Source organism: Suillus plorans (assembly GCF_016647745.1).
Source record: "Suillus plorans strain S12 chromosome Unknown HD556scaffold_21, whole genome shotgun sequence".
NCBI lineage: Eukaryota > Fungi > Basidiomycota > Agaricomycetes > Boletales > Suillaceae > Suillus > Suillus plorans.
Window position 1 is genome coordinate 561,438 of NW_024537405.1, and position 19,515 is coordinate 580,952.

The following is a 19,515-nucleotide window of genomic DNA, read 5'->3' on the forward strand; positions in this document are numbered from 1 at the left end:
CCGCAAATATTCCCGGTCACGTGAGCGATATCACAAAGAATAATCAATGATTAATCAATTATGATACGCGTGAGTCGCGACCACCAACAATCGAACATCGAAAGCACGACAACAACGATTCGAAAAAAATGTACAAGCGTATAAGATTATTTTATTGCGCGTTTGTTTTTTGTGAACAATCAAGAGTCAAGACGCATTGACCATGTGCACGTGTTATGGAGTAGTTCCCAAATATGGACGCCCCGAAAAGCAAACGCAGGACCCAGGCTGTGACATCAATTATCGCACCAGGCTCCTAGTAGGTCATCACAACTGTACTGGAGTACGTAGCGCTAATATCTGGTTTGTGCGTTTCGACCTTCTAGTCCATGACAGTGAGTTGTTCACTCTAAGATAATTTCGAGTCACTAATTTGCTCTGCAGAGCACTGGCTGGTGTCTTCCCAACTAACGTGTAGAAATACACAAGTACTGTCTCAGTGCTACGAAAGATGCAGTTTCAGCGTATACATGCACTTCCCTCGCAAATGCGGTTGCTGGTGCTATCTCACCGCCTCAGTATCGTCCGTGGGTCTGGGTCGAGCCTCCGTCATACCTTCCAGCGATCACAACATACTGCTCTATCTCATTTGCAGTCATTCAAAAGCCCTAACAAATCACGCACACGACTATGGCGCAATATTGCATGGCTTATTCCCGTGACTGGCGGTGTCGCACTTTACCTCTATCCTAGACAACAGCTCCACCTACCTTCCATCTTTTCCTCGCCGACACTTATTCCGTGTACAGAACACGACTTAAACGTACAAGAAAGAGACACTATAATAGGATCACCGGCGGAACCACACATGTCTATTCCCTCGCGGATATTATCTCTGTTGCAGGAACACTTGTGGGAACCTGTGTTGACGGCACGAAGATTCATTCACCTGTTCTACCTGTTCATACCTGTCATCATTACCATGCCTATGCTGCTTATTGGGAAGCCTGAACGTAGATATAAGGGTGACAAGTGGGGAGCCGTTTGGTGGTACGAATTTCTTGTCAGGAGAATGCAGACCGCCGGGCCAACATTCATCAAGGTATCTATCCCATAGCGTTCTTTCCATCTCACTGTCTGATCATTCAGCTTGGTCAATGGGCAGCATCGCGTGCTGATCTCTTCCCGTCATTACTTTGCGAGAAAATGGGGTCCTTGCACTCTCGCGGCAAGCCTCATTCACTCATGCACACTAAGCAAGTCATCGAAAGGGCCTTTGAACGGCCATTCGACGAGGTTTTCGAAGTTTTCAATGAGAATCCGATAGGAGTCGGCGCCATTGCACAGGTGGGTTTGCTGCTGGCTTCTGTGGGCTACTAATGGACTCATTATCCGTAGGTCTACCGGGCAAATCTCAAGCATGACCTTATACCTCCCTCTTACCTTGGTCCAAAACGGCAAACCAAATCACCCACAGGGTCACTGGCTCCCGTTATCCTGCAAGACCCTCCGCCTTCAGTGCCTACTGCATCTGTCGCCATCAAAGTGTTGCATCCTCGCGTCGCCAAGGATATTGCGCATGACCTATCTATAATGTCGTTCTTTGCGCGGGTCATTAACCTTTTCCCCGGTATGCAATGGTTATCACTCCCAGAGGAGGTCAGCGTCTTTGGTGAAATGATGCGTCGACAACTCGACCTCAGAATCGAAGCAGAGAATCTGCTGACATTCGAAAATAACTTTGCTTCGAGAAATGTGCCAGTATCCTTTCCACGTCCTTTGAAGACGTTTTCGACTGCCGACTTACTTGTCGAGGAATACGAGAACGCCTTGCGCATGGAGTACTTTCTGAAAAACGGAGGTGGACCATTTGATGATCAATTGGCAACCGTCGGATTGGATGCTTTCTTGGTTCGTGAATTATCTCTAGTAGTTTTCTTTTACCCATTTTCCCGCAGAAAATGCTACTACTTGACAACTTCGTGCACTCCGATCTTCATCCGGGCAACATCATGATCAAATTCACAAAGCCCCCGACCACCCGTGACCTCCTCATGAACTTGTACTCCTCATATTTCCCACAAAAGGGCTCTGCCGAAGTTCTTGTCGAGCGCCCGCTGGAATCTGATGAAATAGTAGTCCGACTACGCTCACTCAGACATTCCCGTGAGGAATGGCAAAAAGAACTTAGGGTTTCATCGGAGCAGGGCTACATTCCTGAAATCGTTTTCATCGATGCTGGTCTCGTGACAACGCTTAACGCGGCAAACCGCAAGAACTTCCTCGATCTTTTCAGGGCTATTGCTGAGTTCGATGGCTACCGAGCCGGTCAATTGATGGTCGAACGTTGTCGGACTCCCGAACTTGCGATCGACACCGAAACGTTTGCACTGAAGATGCAACACATTGTTCTGAGCATCAAGCGGAAAACGTTCTCACTTGGGCAAATCAAGATTTCAGATATTTTGACTGATGTTCTAACGGCTGTGCGGCAGCACCATGTCAAGATGGAGGCGGATTTCATCAATACGGTTATCTCCATATTACTTCTTGAAGGCATTGGGAGACATTTGGATCCAAGTCTAGATCTTTTCAAGAGCGCATTGCCGATTCTACGACAGCTTGGACGGCAGATGACGACTCAAGAGTCGATGACACAGTTGCCCTCAGGAAACTTTGGAGCGTTGTTGAAGGTAGATGCTGGGTGTTTTCCCTTCTACCAATACTTATCTTCGAGACAGGTCTGGATGTGGGTAGAAGCTCGTCAAATGGCCTCAACAGCATTCATTGATGTTGACGAGTTAGTTAAATATGATTTGTTGGTGTCCTGACCCTTGGTTGCATGGTTCAAGTGCTGACAACGATTGTAGGCTTGTCCCGACTGTATAACGCGGAGTCCTTATAGATATCTTGACGGCGTCCTTTAGCATTACAGGAGTAATAGGAATATAGACACAACTGACACATGCATACATACACACATAGACTAGGATCATCATCTTACATCACCACTCCAAATATTGCGATCGCCGGTTTCCGTAACCATCCAGTCGGAATCCCTTCTAATCAGATATACTTTTGTAATTTCGTTCTTTACCCCGCAATGGCAGCCCTGCTACAAACGGATTTGCCAGACCTTCAACTTCTTTCCAGAGGAAAGGTCCGCGACGTTTACACAACTTCGTCGCCCGATCATCTATTGTTTGTCGCAACCGACCGGATATCGGTGTACGATGTCATCCTCAACAGCGTCCGTAGATCTCTCTGAACTCTTTTCTGCCTGATTTAATGTGCCCTGCTTTTAGGGTATTCCAGACAAGGGCAAACTCCTCACAAGCATCTCGCTGTTCTGGTTCGAGAAGCTGAAGCACATCATTCCTAACCATCTTGTTACCGTCAATATCGATGAGATGCCAGATGAAGTCCGGCAATACCGTGAGCAACTCGAGGTCCGCACTATGCTTGTAAAAAAGGCCAAAATAGTGCCCATAGAAGCGATCGTCAGAGGGTACATCACTGGTGAGCTGATTTGTTGTCCAGATAATCTCCTGGAGCCGCCGGAATAACTTTGTGAATAGGATCAGCCTGGGCAGAGTACCAAAAGTCACAGACTGTCTGCGGTATCCCAATACCGGAGAGGATGGAAGAATCTCAAAAGTTCCCGACACCGATCTTCACTCCGTCTACCAAGGCTGAGCAAGGCGCCCATGACGAGAACATCTCGCCTGAAAAAGGTGCTATCGTTGGAATAGCTTGTTTCAAGTCGCTCATACCCCCTTTATCAGCCGCTCAACTCGTTGGTCAAGATCTATTCGACCGTATTCAGGCTGCATCTTTGCAACTATATACGGCTGCTGCTGAATATGCAGAATCATGTGGACTTATTCTCGCAGACACGAAGTTTGAATTCGGTCTTGTTCCCTCTGCTTCTGCTGGGCAAGACGAGCTCATCCTTGTGGACGAGGTCCTTACGCCTGATTCGTCGCGATACTGGCCCCGAGACCAGTATGAACCTGGCAAAGGACAACCAAGCTTTGACAAGCAGTATGTCAGAAATGCATTGACTGCCGCTGGGTACAGAAAAGGATTAGAGAGTGGACCAAACGCAAACGGCAAGGGATGGGGAATCGATGATATTGTCATCGAGGGGACTAGAAAACGATATAAAGAAGCTGAACAAATGCTGAAGTCGCTACACTCATAGAAAAATTTGTCTAAATTATTCGTTATTCGTATCTCGGTAATGGAGAACGAGTGTAAAAGGAAAGAAATTCCTGATGATATCTATTTAGATGCTAGCATCTCCTTGGATCAGCAACGTTCAAAAAGCTTGGTCGATGGTTTAACGTTATAACCTTGATACGAAAGTGCATGCCGCCATCAGAGTACAACGAAGATTTATATGAGCTCACGGAGAGGTAACGTGAAGTCTATCTTCCCATCCCTGATGGTTCACGATCAAACCAACGGCTCCAAAAAAGTGTCTTCCTCGATGAATACCTGCACAAATTATTTACCGACGCCAAGGGATGATAAAAATCGACTTTTGTAGTCTGCCATTACGACCGTGTGTTGTTGTCACATCAGAGTCCCTGACACCATTCCTTCTGCGTTACAATGCCGCAGCTGTGGATACAGATAAGACAAGACCCATATTGAAGTCTCTAGTTCTCCGACTAACTCTGCCCAGAAATATGATCATGAGGCCTTGAGGACCCGCCGTGAGCGTGAACCTTGATGAAATCGATCGCGCGCGTTAGATAACCTTCTTGCAATACTCTATTTGATCGTCTTTCCGCAACTTCTGCATGATCGTGAGTCCACGCGAAATAAGAAGAGCAAAATCCACACCTTATTTTGATGGACTATAGCGTTTATGGGAAATTGCGGTCACCTTCATACGCTTACCGCAGGCGACAATGTCACACGTTGAGATAAGGGCATACTCCCTGATGCACAAGATGCCAATCAGCGGTGGTCTGGCCAACTAGAGTTGCTGAAATTAGCGACTGATAACGTCAAAACTGCAAAATCCGAACGAAGCGCGGTTAATTCAGATGTACAACGTCCAACAAGCATCCTGTTCTCGAAGGCCTGAAAAAGTGCAGGCAATTCTTTTGAGCGCACGATGCGTGAAGAGGCTTGGTCAGTTAATCGAGAACTTAAGAACTCTCGGAGATTACAGTGTCTTCGAAAACCTACTCCAGCTCTGGGAATTCCATCACTGAAAATCAAGATACGTTACCAACCATTATATCCGCCTTATAATGGTCATAATGTCCGCAATCAGGTAAAATATGGCAAGCGGTTATATAATGTCATATCTACCTTTAAACACGTAGCCTCCTTGACCAATTTAAATAATAATAATACGTATTTGTGGGACCACCAAGTATGGCATGTAAGTGAAGAAATTATAATTCTTTTTGCGCAATACACTGTCTTAAAACTACACAACTGGGAGTCAGACATTAAGCAACAGGAACTGTATTAGAGACCATATATGACTTTAAACACGTAGCCTTTGTGGCCAATCTACATAATGATTTTGTAGGCAGATATGACCTACATTGTAGGCAGATACTTGCAGGATTGGCACGAGCAGACACACTATATCATTCTAAAGTTCTAATATATTGATGTGACTTGCATTGCGAAATGAGGTGCTTAGAGACAAAATTGTCATTATTGAGCTGGTGGCCCACATGTATCAGCGCAGTATGCGCTACCAGAGCTTGCAAGTCAGGTGGATGTGTCCCTGATCACTCGCAACGCCGTTCTTGACACAAGCACGACCAATGTTCAATACTGCAACACCACGCACAACTCGTTACCTGAAGTCACATAAGTGTCATATTCGTGTTGGCTGCTAGATACTAGATGGGTGAAGAAAGTGAACCACTCGTCTCAACCATATGATGGTGCAGAATGTTTAAACAAATTATCTATCATTCGACATTTACGCAGAAAAGGGTCTTAATGTCATTGCTGAGCGCTGAATCCTGATTGCACTACTCGGATCTCACTCGGCAATGCACGATGTTGCGGCCAAAATTGATCATTATACAACGTAGCTGAAATTGTACAATATAAAGTTTAATACAAGGAACTCCCACTTAAGTACTAGTAGGTTCCAACCCAACTAAGCTACGGGCAACGTCGCTTGGCCAAAGTCATGGCAACTGACATGTGGTTTGCCTGCTGCGGGCGATAGTCAGAAACATGTTTTCGACCAAAAACTTTTCTAAAAAATGGAATCCCAACGTGTCAATGCATCAATGGAAGGCAGTGTAAAGACACCAAGGCTACTCACCTATTCCACCAAAGTAAGAGATCATCCACTTCTTTCGCTGCTTCGGGTGTTGGAGGAAGTTCAAGATAGTCGACTATGTTATCATAAAACTCTTGATTGTTGAATTCGTCATCAACGACGCGCCAAGATCCTGAGCTTGACAACGCAAATCTTAGCTAAGCCCCTTAATCAGTAAAACATGGATACTTTGAATCAAGTAGTCTGAACCTGAACGGATATGTAAGCTATGGCTCAAGGTTGGATAGATCGCATATTGACTAGTGTCGAAACGTCACGCCGAGTGCGACGCTCACCACTGTTCCTGCCGAGTGCGGAACGACCCATCGAGTCAACAGCTTGTTCCTCGTCTGTGGAACTCGGAGAGGTGAATACACGTTTAAATGCCTGCAGACAACATTCAGTATAACTTCTGTCACACATATTAATCTCACCTTTACTAGTAGCTCGCCTTTAAACAGATCCTTTGTAGGGTTCTGGGGGTCGTAACGTCCATCCTTGTACAGGAACGAAGGCCAAGAGCAAGCAGTGATGCGAAAATCGGGATGGTAGTCTCGAATGGATGCTCGAACACTTTGAAGGTATAAGTTAGCTGTGGCGCAGCTCATAAAAGAGCACTTACGTGGGATCGCTCCAGTTATAATCAACTGGGCACAAGAGTTCGCCCGTCATGTCGTGGTAAAATCCTCGACCAGATTTGTTTTGCTTGTGAATGGGGGGATTTGGCGTGGGGGTACGTTCCATTAGCCAATCAGCAACAGCACGCTTGAGACCAGCAGAGTCGTCTCCTCTGGCCCCATCAGAGCTTTCATTCAGCTGGATGCGAGATACAGTGATGATTCGTCGGTGATTTGTTTTGGGGAATCTCACCTTACTATACGCAAAAGCAAGAGTTTCATGCTCGGCAGATGACCGTAGCAACTTACGAACCGAGGGACACCATGTCATAAGTTTCTTGAAGGAGCGATACCGTCTATTCTCTCTGAAACACGACCTGAGAGTTAACCAGTAAGATTCAGGAAAACACTTACTCTGGGTTATCTGAGTCCATTATATCAGCGTCAGATTCATTGGCAGCGCCCAGTCCAATGCGCCTATCGAATTCTACTACTAGATCTTCAACGCGCTCGGTTAGGCACACGAGCCTTCGAATTGCTCGGCCATAATATACATTTGATTCACTGTTTTGATCGCATTATCAATCTGTTGTACCGGATTTTTAAATATTAGACATACTATTTCTTCCCAGGGAGCCGACGGACTCGAAGGTCTGCATTTTCTTCCTCAAGTGCAGCGATTCGTCTTTTAAGAGCGACTAGAGGTTGAATGTCGTTGTTGTCTGATTCAGATTGAGATTGGGATGAGGACGCCATTGCCCACGGATAAGAATGTTGAGTGGGAATTTGGAAGTGGGCATGTAAGTCAATTTAGCTGAGGAAACATAGCGGAAATGAAGCACGGACCTCAAAACAGCTAGTTTCATGACATGTACCAATCACAACGTCATATACTAGCAAAGATCCGACACCTTTTGAGTTTTGGCTCCGTACATTCTTCATATCTCCATGGACAGTGCATTGCGTACGTGTTGAGTGCGTGATTGACTAGTAGAGTTTGCTCCAGGCGATCCTGTTGATCAACACGATTAGATTAAAGATGACTGCAGCCTAATCAAGTTAATGTGCTCACGGTGATTACATAAAACGTCGCGGTCAAGTGGAGTAGTAAGGGTGGAACAAGAAAAAAAAATCTTGAATAAAATGGAAAAGCGGGGACGCTAAACCAATGAGAGGTGGGGACACCAAACCAAACCAGATTATAACTACCTGGACGAAATAGAGACTAAAACAAATGTACGGCCGGATCTTTGTTCACTATTTGCGCTGGCGGGCAAACCGGATTTGAAAGCCTTTACAACAAATGTCAGAACGTCATTGAATCAAATTGAGACCATTTGAAAAAATACCCCTGCTAAAGGCCTCTGTATAGCCCCCCAAAACGCCAACTCCATGTCATCTATACTTGCCAACTTGGAGCTTGAGACCGACCCCCGCGTCTTTTATCCTTCTATCAGTGATTTTCTGGCCAAACTCGATAAGGCAGAGCCACGACGCGGTTGGACTGAAACGTTTCTCCGTCCACTGACATCACTGGGAGTCAGGAAGGTGGACGATATAGAAATCATTTCACCTGAATGCCTTACCGTTTTTCACGGCCTCTGTCCCCTTATGGTCATGGACTTCTTCGTTCACGTCGTCAGTTATCTCGACGAAGCTGGCGATTCGCATCAGAGCACTAGTTCTGGATCGTAACGTGGAAAGCGGCTGGAAACAATACTAGGTGAGAATTTGGCGTTGTTCAATGCCTGTATAGAAGGCAAACCTTTATTTTCAGCAGGCCCGGAGTCATCATCTGCCGCAGTACATCTAGTACATGGTGGAGTAGACGTCTTCGGCGAGAGACAGGAGAACACAAATCATTACGCATACCCAGATCCTTGAGACATTGTGTAGGATGTACTGTTTACTATAAGGTGTAGTTTAGCGTCATGTATAAGTCTCAAGTGTAATGCTACGTACAATTAATGATACCAGACTTGGAGCACAATGAACATGAACTCGAGTGCAGGAGGTGGCATATGGGCGTGTAATGAATGAACTGGAGGTCGCCGTCTCTTGATGCTGCGCGTTCGCTTCTCCTTGCTGTTGGCACTTGCTGATGTGACTTGGGGGTGAAAGCCTGGTGTTGATGGGTCGAGTGGGGGTGTCGTAGAATATAGGTGGTGCGGGCATGGATGCAGGGTGCATTGTGGGGACGGATGACAAAGGGCAGGCAGCTAGTGTGAAGACAACGACAGGACGTGCTGATATGATAGAACTAAGCATGCAATTAATCAACAGTCTCCTAAAAGCACAAGTATACTCACTTTAAATGCCCCAGTAGACACTTGTAGCCCTTCACGACATCAGGACGTACTGTTCGAATGGTACGTAGGGCCTCATTGCAACCTCTTAGCTGATCGCCAAAAGGCCAGCATTGAATTGGATGCATAGTCCTGCAATTGCAACCAGAACCCTTAACGGAAGAAAGTAGAATATGATAAAGGGACATACCAATGATATACAGGAAGTTCGTGATAGAGAGAATTTGACAACCCCTTGAGAGTCGCACATGAATGTACGGTAGATTTCGAGTCGCGACTGCCGTGACTCTTTCAAGGTCATGACCTGGTCTAATCTTCTGGAAAAATTCTGCCGTGACTGGTGCGACTGAACTCTCTGTCACGAACCAAAAAGATGACCCGCCATTGACAAATAAGATTTTTGGTCAGAATATGTACATAGATCCTTGTGGAAAAAAGTAAACGCGTCCCCTACTCTGAGGTAGCACATCAAAGTCCATACATCGCTCTGAAGATGATTATCTATAGAGCCACGAAGTATGTATCACGATACAGAACTGACCGGGAGGTACTCAGCAATGCAAAATGTCGGATGACGGTACACTAAAAGGCCCTCCTATTGAAGGCATTAGCCGGTCATAGTGGATTTTCAGGATAAAAAGACATGCCTTGGGTGCGCCTCAAATCTACTACTTGATCAGCGCCCTTCCAGAGAGACATGTCGCCACCTCCAAATTCACCCCAGGCAGCGGGAACTTGAGATGCCAGCACAATGCGAGAGTCGCTAAGGGAACTAGATTCCAGGAATGTTTCGACTGTATTGATATCTTCTGAGATGCGGAAGACAACTACTTGGAGGTGTGGCAGAGTGAGAAGGGATGCCACCAATTTTGGTTTAGTCCTCCGTGTATGGATATGTAGACACAAGTGTGTCAGTCCATGAAGATACTCCAGATCAAGTGTAGAGTTCCATAGCACCCAGCCGTTGAGAATTTCAAGGTGTGTCACGGTACTGAAGGCTTTGAAAGCGGAAAGGGAGACCAACTGGGTGTAACGGAAAATCAGAGATATACTAAGTGATAACGATATTAGTGGGAGGTCATCCAAGGGCTGTAGCAGAGGATTTGTTGTTTCATTCTTGAAGTCCGATGGCGCGATCCATAATGCAAGATTGGTGGTACCACTGCACAGGGAAATGATCTCTGCAGCTGTACTCAGAAGTACATCGCCCTCGATACACAATGATTTCACTGCCCCTCGAGCGAAGTCACAGTGACAGGACCGAATATAAAGTGATGAAAGAAAGGAGATAGCAATGCTTTCACTTGACAGAACAATTTTTCGGTAAAGTAGTCTTTCGATCCTACAGCAGTATTCAGTATCATTGTGCTCTGCCTCAACCCTTCGGAATTGCTCACCAGTAATGCACCCTCCGTGAAACAAACAAGAACGAGTAAGCTTGCTGCATGCAATCAATAGCAAGAGTGATGATCTCTCTCTCAAGTTCGATGGGAAGCGCTGGCACTGGCATGAAGGGTTTGAACACTCGGCCAGTGTGGCGGTGCAGCGGCTGCAACCCAAGTCGCGCCGAGCCGAAGTTAATTCACTATATTATTGCCTGAGATTACTTAATTTTGTCAAACCAACTTACTATTCTGCTCGCCTGGTCACGAAGCTATGCTCCATTCGTCGATTTCATTCCTGCGTATTGATTGCGCAGTCCTGGACCGCGCAAAGCAGGATATGGAGTGCATAGAGGTAGCCTGTGCTAGGTACAGCAGGGCATTTGGCACTGGACTGGTAATCAATCCGCGCAAATCGTAGCCTGAGAAATTCAATTACGTTTCTTCAACAGTACTAATTCAAGTTAAACTAAACCAACGGTGGCCTAGTGAGTGATGAAAGGAGATCTTGCGTGAAATGCTTTCCATCGAGCTTGAATATACATCGTGATAGTATAGGTTTACAACAGAAGGTATCATAAATGATAAGTTTACTTGGCACTGCCCTCCAGAACGCGATAAATCTTGGACAGCACCTCTGTTTGCCTGTCAATGGCAGCTTCGAGGTGTTTCGCAACATTAAGTACTGAGGTTTCATGAGTCATGCTTCTATTCAATTCGAAGGCCTTTCCCAGCTTCCTACACTTTGGCACTTCAAGTGCTGGTGCTGATTGAGCACGTTGGACATTGCTCAGGTTTCGCCCAAAGCGACGTGGTGTCTACATTCAATATAGCCATTAACAACTGATGTGAAAAACGAAATGATGAGTCCAGCTCACCGTGGGGTCAGACTCAGAGGCTGTCTTTGACCTCTTGCGCTTCAGGGGCCAAATTTCCGAGTCACCGCTACGGCCTCCAACTTGTGTGTTCGAACTATCGACATCCTGGAACAATAACCATTAGAATCGAGTGTATAATATCTTGAGGTGGCCACTGTACCTTTTCAAGTCCCTGGTGTTCGGATACATCTGCAAGTGCATCTGCAAGTGCAAGTGCAGGTTCAACTTTCGTGCGACGGTAGCACCCACAGCTGTATACAGGGGCGCCTTGGCCATGCGCTTGGCCACCGAGGCACGGCTCAAAGTCATGGCTATGTGGAGTGCTGGATGTCGTAGTGTCGCCTTCACACAACTCCTCAAATCTAGCAATTATGAGGAGAGCTTCAGCGTCGGCCAAGCCAGATGGGTGTGAGTCCGAGTCAGTACTGGTATAGGACATGGCGAAATGTGGTTATCCAGGCTCTTGTGATGGAAATGTGAATCAGGTCGATCGTTTCATTTCTCCACTCCCTAGTTTAAACATATTTTGAGAACCGTATTTCATATCAATGATAGATCTAACTAGTAATCTGGTTCCACTCACTAGCGTAAGTAAGATTAGGTGGTACCGGCCGGATCATGTTACAATTGACGAGGAGCTTGGAGCCGTCAAGCACTTTAGACTGTCCTGTAAGGAGTTATAAAAATTTTCAATATTACATAGAAACAACCCTGGAGTGCGGCGGAGCTTCGTGACGTCAAGTTAGAGTTGCATTTTACCCTGAAATATTGTCCCTAGATATCAGCATCAATGAACACGGTGCCGAACATGAGACTTTGAGCCATTGTTGGCTAGCTTCAGATCTGTTTGGCAACGACGGTGGGAGCATCAGATTCCAAGATTTGTTACAATGCGGACCAAAAGGATTTCTGTAACGGGGCATGGGTCTAAGTCCTGAAAACATGACATGATACAAATACCCTTACACTTGACGGAGTAAGCAAGAAACATGTCATCTGACTACAACGCTCATAATAACTCTCACCCTTCTGACTTCAATGATGGGGCTGAGGTGATCTTAACGGACACTAACTTCAGGTTGGAGGACCGCTCAGGGAGGTCTACTCCAGAAAGTCATATCGGATGCCATGGGTGTGGCCATGGCCAAAGTGTCCCTGCGTATTCCTGTAGATGCTATCAGTGGAATTTCGGACAGTTCAAATCCGAACCTTCATCTCCAGACAATGAGGAGGCATTTCAGCTCGCAGATGAGTTTCGAGCGGAACAACCAGAGCTAGTATGTGTCTGTAGATTATAGGCGGCCATTGTAACAGCTCTAATTTCAACAGTTGGAAGCTCAAGGTGGCAATCACAACAATGCTGATGCACCTCGTTCAAAGCGAAAGTGGTCTGAAGATGATGGGGTGAGTACGCCCAGCTCAATTTTTCGACTGACACACTCACTTTGGCCAGGGCGTGACTAACATGGGGGCAACATCAGTACCTATTGTTGAGCTTCCGCCTAAAAAACGTACGAAGGTTGAAAGAAAATTCGAGTCATTTGAAGGGGAATTGCTAGCCAAGATGGCGGCCGTCATGCAGGAAGTCGTGGGAGTGCGTGATGCTGTCAGTAGGATCGGAACAATCGTTGATAGGCAGCACAGAGTTCTTCTTGAAGTCTGTAACGCTATTGAGAACCATGGGATGTAACTTGTTGTATTAACTCTTCATACCAGTGTAATAACAAACAGTATCGTCCTTGATGATTGCTGAGCAGTGCTGCCTACTAGTAAAGGTTCAACATCACAAACATTGAGATCACGTGACAATTTGCTTAGCCAACCTACCTGTGATCTTGCTTCGATTTTTGATTTGCACCGTGACCACGATGCACTCTTAGTGCCGCGTTTCAAGTGAGTACTCATTGTTTGAAACAGACCATTTGTAATGTTCACTACTTTGATTATTCTCATACTGCAACGCACGACAGATTTTATCCAGAAATGCATCGGTCGCACATCAGCTTGTTAATTAACTGGTGCGTGACGTTGCAACACTACTCGATATGCGATCTGTCCAACCTCGAGCCATAGCGTATGTGTCTGCTCAGGTACAGACTATTTAACTCAATATTTGTGTACTTTGCTGATTAGAGGGCCCAGCATTGTCAAACTCAGGATCTTGGCGCATTGTTGATGACGAATTCAACAATCAAGAATTTTATCACAACATCATTGACTATCTGGAGCTTCCTCCAACGCCAGAAGCAGCGAAAGAAAGTCGATGATCTCTTACTTTGGTGGAATCAGTAAGTAGCTTTCGCGTCTTTACACTGCCTTTGATTGAGTCACAGCGGGAATTGATCAAGACATGTCTTGCACCCAAGCACGAATCTGCTGATTGGATGAACAAGTTCTTGGACCGTCTCTGGCTCATTCATGAGCCTGTTCTTTCTGCTACTATCGTCGCCTTTGTTGATCAGATGCTGAGCACCACTATTCCTGCCTTCTCGGACTCCTTGCGCCTCACAACCTTCACCCTTGGGACGAAGACTTCCCGCATAGACAAAGTTAGGACATCTCCAAGGACTGCTAATGATGTCACCATGATGGTTTGGGGAATATCATTCATTCCCAACCATGTATCTGACATAACTCTCTGTAAAGCAGCGCAACCCCAAAATTGTTCAATCTGTTCGCCTGGGCAAAGGTCTTGCAACAGCCTTCATGCCGGTGAGTCGCTTGGACTCGACATAGCCGCATAAGTAACAATATAATGAATTATCATCGACTCGAGCTTACCCTATCATCAGATTCCTGGTTTACAGACTTTCATTCGGGATATAATTCACTACACGCTCAGTCCCGTGAGGTACGAGCAGTCCAAGCTAGGTGCTGCGAATTTCACGAATCAAGTCTGCTGGAAACGGCGTCTGACGTTAGTCTCGAATTCTCCCCCAACACCTCTGATCATTGAATTTCACCCCATTCAAGCGTGTCGTTCACTGATACAATGGAAGATCCGCCAATTCTTCGACTAGTCATACATGTACGGGCAGCCCCAGAAAAGTCCGTGTGGTGTTACATCGTGTATAGTAAGTGTGTCCAATATGTGCAGCCGCTAAACCTCATTCTCAGCCTCTTCATGCGTATGACCGAACATTCGTAAGTCAACGCAGAATTTTATAGTTGCCGGCTCACCTGGAAGCGCTAACGCGCACCTCTAAGTCCCAGCAGATATTCCAACTCTTGCATCTCCAGCTCAAACATCCGGCGTTCCCTAGCGATCCAAAGGACCATCATCGCGCGCGCTTCATCTGTCCAGGCCAGAGGCAGAGGGTAGGGTTGAAACGGTAAGTGGGGGTTGTAGATTTGTTGGTGCACGCGGATTCGCGCAGTGTCCCATCTCACTGTTAAGAACGTGCTCAAGGGTCGGATCCGAAGGGCTTGGCTTCAGCTCGTGCGCTGCGCCCCTTACCCGAGTACGTGCCCCTAACTTCCGAGGGTTGTTGAACGATGTCCGAAGGTTACCGGACGATGTCCGGAGGGCGTCGGGTGATGTCCGGAGTCCGATGTCCGATGCGCGGGAATTCCGGCGGACGTTCGGAAACAAGAGATAAGACTAATCCGGACGAAGTCCGAACTAGAAAGGAAACAGCGGAGGACTACCAGAGGTAGAGGCAGAGGTGTCAAGTCTATAGGAGTCGATCCTAAGACGAGCGGAGGTCGACGAGAGAGAAACTCAAGTCGGACGGAGGAGAGAATGAGCAGAGTCTAATATGATATTCGAACTGAGGAAACTACAGAGATTGTACAGGGGTTTATATACTACTGAGGACATAACGGAGAATAGTAAGTGCAGTGCGAAGCTATGTAAAGCTATGAAGAAAACATATGGTACGACTATCACTAGTCTATCGGAACTTAGTAAAATGAAGACGGAGATGAATGAGGAACGGAAAATAAAGCGTACTAACTGATAAGGGAAATACCAAAGGGATAAGGCGCGGAAGTTAGACGCGGGTCGGATCCGGACGATACATAGAAGTCGGCCGGATCCGGAAATCCGGAAATGATGAGTGTGATAGGTCCGGGTCCGGAACGCGGGATATGACAGTATCCCCCTTTTAGGGCCGAGCCCACGAGGCTTCTGATTCGGAAGTCCGGACCGGATTTTTATGAATGCGAGATGATGGGCGGAGCTCGTAAAAATAGCACTGAGCATATAAGTAGGCCGGGGCGCCCATGAGACGTCTAAAACTTTCCCTTTAACTCCTATTACTGCTTTTAACATGTCTAACTCCACTTCCGGCAACAAGAAGACCGCCCGACAGGTTCTCGAAGAGAGACAGGCGGAAATGGCGGCCGAAATTGCGCGGCTTGAGGCGGACGCTCGGAGAGAGGCGGAGGAAGAGGAACGCAAGCGCAAGGAGGCGGAAGAGGAACAGAAACGGATGGAGGAGCAGAAACGGAAGGATATCGAGGAGACTCGGAAGAGGTTGGCTGAGCGCGAGCAGGAGCGTTTGGCAAAGGCTAGGATGGGTAATGCGTCGGAGGTGAGTCGGATGAGGTTTTTTGCGTTTTTCCGGAGTTTAACAATTTTTAGTCCTCCGGTCCGGCGGATCCGGAGGTTGCGTGTGAGATGTGCGTCCTTAGGCGCAAGATTTGCACCTGGGCAGTAGCGTCTAGGACGCCTAGGGTGAGTTTTTCTGTTTTGTCCGGATCCGGATGACTACTGATGATTTCCGAAAGATCCGGACGTGTGACCAGTGCCGCGCGTCCAAGGAAAAGTGCGTCGGCGGAAATCCGCCTGTCAAGGCGCCGGCCGGCAAAGGCAAAGGCAAGAAACGCGCGCGTCCGGAGGGATCTCCGAGCCCCAAGGGCAAAGGAAAAAGACGTCAGCGCAGTCCGGAGGACATCGACGACGACATAGAAATAGTCTCCAATCCCCGGACGGTTATTGGAGAGGATCAAGACTGGGCGGAGTACGACGACCAGGCCTGGGTCGCAGCCGCCAACAACATAGTTGCGGAACTGGACCGGACGAATGGGCTGATGGAGAGGGGTATTGCAGCGGCGGAGGGAAGTAGAGCTGCGATGGACCGGGTGAGTGAGACCATGCTCCGGTTCATGGAGGAGCAGAGGGAGTTTCAGACTCTCTTCATGGAGAGTCTGAGGGGCGGTTTCCGGATGCATGTAGAAGATGCTCCGGAGGAGGAAAATGAGGAGGAGGCGGAAAAAGAGGCCGGCGGATCCGGCGGAGACATGGAGATGGACTCTTAGGTCGTCGGATCCGAAGTCCGGATGTCGGACGCCTAAATAATGTACATATATGCATGTTTTTCCTTACTCTTTGTTAGAAGTTGGTCCCGGCTTGTCCGGATATGCTGAATGGAAATCCGATAGAAGTTCCGGCGCATTTCCGAGTTCGGTTGCGAGTATCCAGGAAGTTTCTTCGTCCGTCCCTTCATATCCGGCCCAACGTACTAAGTATAGTAGTTGGCAGTGACGTCTCCGGCGGTCGATCTTGGAGTCCAGGATTTCGGAGATTTCGTATTCCGGTTCTCCGTCGACTAATACCGGGGGCGGAGGAGGTTGGATGCGATTAGGAATAGTGTTCGGAGTTGCGGGTTCTAACTGAGAGACATGGAATACGGGGTGCACGGATCGCATAGCGTCCGGAAGATGGATGGTGAAGGAGTGGGTGCCGGGACGAGCGATGATGTCGAATGGTCCGAGATTCTTTTCCGAGAGCTTTTTCGATGGTCGGGTTGAGCGGAAATATTTTGCTTTGACGAAGACCTGATCTCCGACTTTGAAGTCCGGAGCGGGTTTCCGTCTAGCGTCCGCGGGTCCTTGATATCTTGCTTGGGCAAGGGACATTTCTTCTCGGAGGAATTGGTGAAGCTCGTCTAGATCTATGGCATAGTCCCGGGCACGGGCGGATGAGAGATCACGCTCCGGATGTATGGAAATGTTCGGGTGATAACCCTTATTGGCGAAGAATGGCGAAACTCCGGTGGTAGCACTCGGAGCATTGTTGTACGCAAACTCGGCCAAGGGTAACAGTTCCGACCAATTGTCCTGCTGATAGTTGCAGTAGATCCGGAGGTATTGTTCTAGGGTTTGGTTGGCTCGCTCGGTTTGTCCGTCGCCTTCCGGATGATATCCGGAGGTGAAATGGAGGATCATGTCGAGTGCTTTTCCGAGCGACCGGAAGAAGTGGGAAACGAATTCCGTACCGCGATCGGAAGTGACATGGGACGGAACTCCGTGCTTGGAAAACACATGGAGGAGAAATAACCGGGCGAGGTCCGGAGAGGTGATGGTGTCGTAGGTCGGAATGAATATGGATTGCTTGGATAGTCGATCTATGACTACCAGGATGGCTGTGAAGCCGGAGGAATCAGGGAGTTGTTCGATGAAGTCCATGGATATAGAATTCCATGGCTTTTTCGGGAATGGGGAGTTGCTTCAATAATCCGTATGGTTTGTGTCGTGGAACTTTAGCTCGGGCGCAGGTCGTGCAGGACTTAACATAGTCCTTCACATATGCGCGGATTCCGGGCCAGGTATATTCCCGACGGATAACTTCCAGGGTCCGGTTCTGACCGAAATGTCCGGATAGCGGGTGGTCGTGCGTATTCCGGAGCACTCGGAGACGGAGGTCATTGGATTCTGGAACGTATATACGGTTGTCGCAACGGAGGAAACCACTCTCGTCCACTGTCCATCTCGGGTCCGACGGACCCGGAAGGTGATAGGAAGCGATAGGGTCATTAGGGAGGGCGGACAGAATGTCCTTATGAAGCTGCTCGACATCCATCAGTACAGCCTGCCCGGAGCACCGGAATTGCTAGGTGTGATGCCCGGAGGGACGAAGCGAGCTGTTCTGTGGTAAATATCGGCCGGAGGTTGTGTGGATTCACTTGAGCGTAGTCCTTATCCCCCTCTTTGGGGTAGACGTCCCAACGTCTAGTTAGGCAGTCGGGCTTTGCTCCGAGTTTTCCGGGTCGGAACCGGATAACGAGGTTAAACTGATGAAGATATTCCGACCAGCGGGCCTGGCGGCGGGTGAGGAGTTTTGTGGTAGCGAAGTACTCAAGGTTCTTGTGGTCTGTGACGACGTCTATCGGCTCGGCAGAGCCTTCAAGGTAGTGTCGCCAGGACCGGAAAGCTTCATAAATAGCTAGGAGTTCCTTATCATGGGTGTCATAGTTGAGTTCCGGAGCCGAAAGGGTTCGGGAGTAAAAAGCAACCGGGCGGAGCTCCTGGTCCGGACATACTATAGAAAGTATTCCGGCGATAGCATAGTCGGAAGCGTCCGTCTCAACGACGATAGGAACATCCGGCATCCAGTGCGTAAGCACCGGAGCGGTAGTGAAGGCTTTCTTGAGAGTTTCAAAAGATTTCCGGCAATCCTCGGAGAAATTCCAGGGAGCATCCTTGCGAGTGAGCCGCGTAAGCGGAACTACAATATCGGAGTAGTTAAATATGAAGCGACGATAGAAATTGGCGAATCCGAGGAACGATTGAAAATCCTTGACTTTCCGAGGTTCCGGCCAGTCGCAGATAGTCTGGACTTTGTCGGAGGACATTGTAAGTCCGGCCGGAGATAGGAGGTAACCGAGGTATTCTACGGAGTCGGAATGGAATTCGCACTTCTCCGGTTTAGCATATAGCCGATGCTTCCGGAGGCGTCGGAGGACTTCAAGGACATGTTTTTTATGGGATGCAAGGTCTGCGGAATAAATGAGGATGTCGTCGAGGTAAACAATAACACATATGTCAAGCATATCGGCGAAGATGGTGTTGACAAAGCGCTGGAAAGCCGCCGGAGCATTGGTGAGACCCTCCGGCATAACCAACCATTCATACGAGCCGTAGCGCGTCCGGAAAGCAGTTTTCCACTCGTCTCCTTCCGCCATCCGGACTAGATGGTGAGCGGACCAGAGGTCAACAAACAGGACAGGGGCTCCATGCGGAGAGGATGAGGAACGAAGAAGTCCGGTCGCAATATTCTCATCAAGGAATTTGCGAAGAGCTACAAGCTCAACCAGAGAA

The 19,515-nt window shown here is 47.8% G+C and overlaps 6 protein-coding genes across 6 annotated transcripts; 3 read left to right on the forward strand and 3 right to left on the reverse strand.

The window, feature by feature from the left end:
• Nucleotides 1-260: 260 nt before the first annotated feature.
• On the forward strand, nucleotides 261-3,014 carry HD556DRAFT_1364257 (uncharacterized protein). The gene is made up of 7 exons (XM_041302735.1): nucleotides 261-374; nucleotides 424-1,081; nucleotides 1,129-1,326; nucleotides 1,378-1,890; nucleotides 1,938-2,672; nucleotides 2,721-2,797; nucleotides 2,850-3,014. Exons 2-7 carry the CDS (start codon nucleotides 491-493, stop codon nucleotides 2,866-2,868), a joined length of 2,133 nt encoding a protein of 710 aa, XP_041161556.1. The 5' UTR covers nucleotides 261-374; nucleotides 424-490; the 3' UTR covers nucleotides 2,869-3,014.
• A 68-nt stretch (nucleotides 3,015-3,082) lies between these two features.
• Nucleotides 3,083-4,183, forward strand: HD556DRAFT_1235042 (phosphoribosylaminoimidazole-succinocarboxamide synthase; the record flags this gene model as incomplete). Its single annotated transcript, XM_041297715.1, has 4 exons — nucleotides 3,083-3,229; nucleotides 3,285-3,498; nucleotides 3,558-3,713; nucleotides 3,765-4,183. The coding sequence occupies 4 exons, from the start codon at nucleotides 3,083-3,085 to the stop codon at nucleotides 4,181-4,183; spliced, it is 936 nt and encodes a 311-aa protein (XP_041161557.1).
• Nucleotides 4,184-6,126: 1,943 nt separating this feature from the next.
• On the reverse strand, nucleotides 6,127-7,662 carry HD556DRAFT_1442123 (uncharacterized protein; the record flags this gene model as incomplete). Its single annotated transcript, XM_041306412.1, has 9 exons — nucleotides 6,127-6,223; nucleotides 6,293-6,447; nucleotides 6,500-6,516; nucleotides 6,586-6,676; nucleotides 6,724-6,862; nucleotides 6,912-7,105; nucleotides 7,160-7,271; nucleotides 7,321-7,470; nucleotides 7,526-7,662. The coding sequence occupies 9 exons, from the start codon at nucleotides 7,660-7,662 to the stop codon at nucleotides 6,127-6,129; spliced, it is 1,092 nt and encodes a 363-aa protein (XP_041161558.1).
• A 2,165-nt stretch (nucleotides 7,663-9,827) lies between these two features.
• HD556DRAFT_1442125 (uncharacterized protein) lies at nucleotides 9,828-10,722 on the reverse strand (the record flags this gene model as incomplete). The annotated part of the gene is made up of 2 exons (XM_041306413.1): nucleotides 9,828-10,554; nucleotides 10,610-10,722. The coding sequence occupies 2 exons, from the start codon at nucleotides 10,720-10,722 to the stop codon at nucleotides 9,828-9,830; spliced, it is 840 nt and encodes a 279-aa protein (XP_041161559.1).
• A 462-nt stretch (nucleotides 10,723-11,184) lies between these two features.
• On the reverse strand, nucleotides 11,185-11,911 carry HD556DRAFT_1442126 (uncharacterized protein; the record flags this gene model as incomplete). The annotated part of the gene is made up of 3 exons (XM_041306414.1): nucleotides 11,185-11,412; nucleotides 11,473-11,577; nucleotides 11,633-11,911. 3 exons carry the CDS (start codon nucleotides 11,909-11,911, stop codon nucleotides 11,185-11,187), a joined length of 612 nt encoding a protein of 203 aa, XP_041161560.1.
• Nucleotides 11,912-12,461: 550 nt separating this feature from the next.
• On the forward strand, nucleotides 12,462-14,220 carry HD556DRAFT_1307464 (uncharacterized protein; the record flags this gene model as incomplete). The annotated part of the gene is made up of 9 exons (XM_041300028.1): nucleotides 12,462-12,604; nucleotides 12,644-12,749; nucleotides 12,802-12,876; nucleotides 12,926-13,066; nucleotides 13,353-13,365; nucleotides 13,606-13,731; nucleotides 13,762-14,093; nucleotides 14,122-14,184; nucleotides 14,209-14,220. The coding sequence occupies 9 exons, from the start codon at nucleotides 12,462-12,464 to the stop codon at nucleotides 14,218-14,220; spliced, it is 1,011 nt and encodes a 336-aa protein (XP_041161561.1).
• Nucleotides 14,221-19,515: the final 5,295 nt, after the last annotated feature.

Excerpts from the sequence above, each read along its gene's own strand:
- HD556DRAFT_1364257 (XM_041302735.1), top strand. The coding sequence starts at position 491 with ATGCAGTTTCAGCGTATACATGCACTTCCCTCGCAAATGCGGTTGCTG. Across the intron at positions 1,327-1,377 it reads GAGTCGGCGCCATTGCACAG|GTCTACCGGGCAAATCTCAA; the intron begins GTGGGTTTGCTG and ends CATTATCCGTAG. Across the intron at positions 1,891-1,937 it reads TCGGATTGGATGCTTTCTTG|AAAATGCTACTACTTGACAA; the intron begins GTTCGTGAATTA and ends ATTTTCCCGCAG.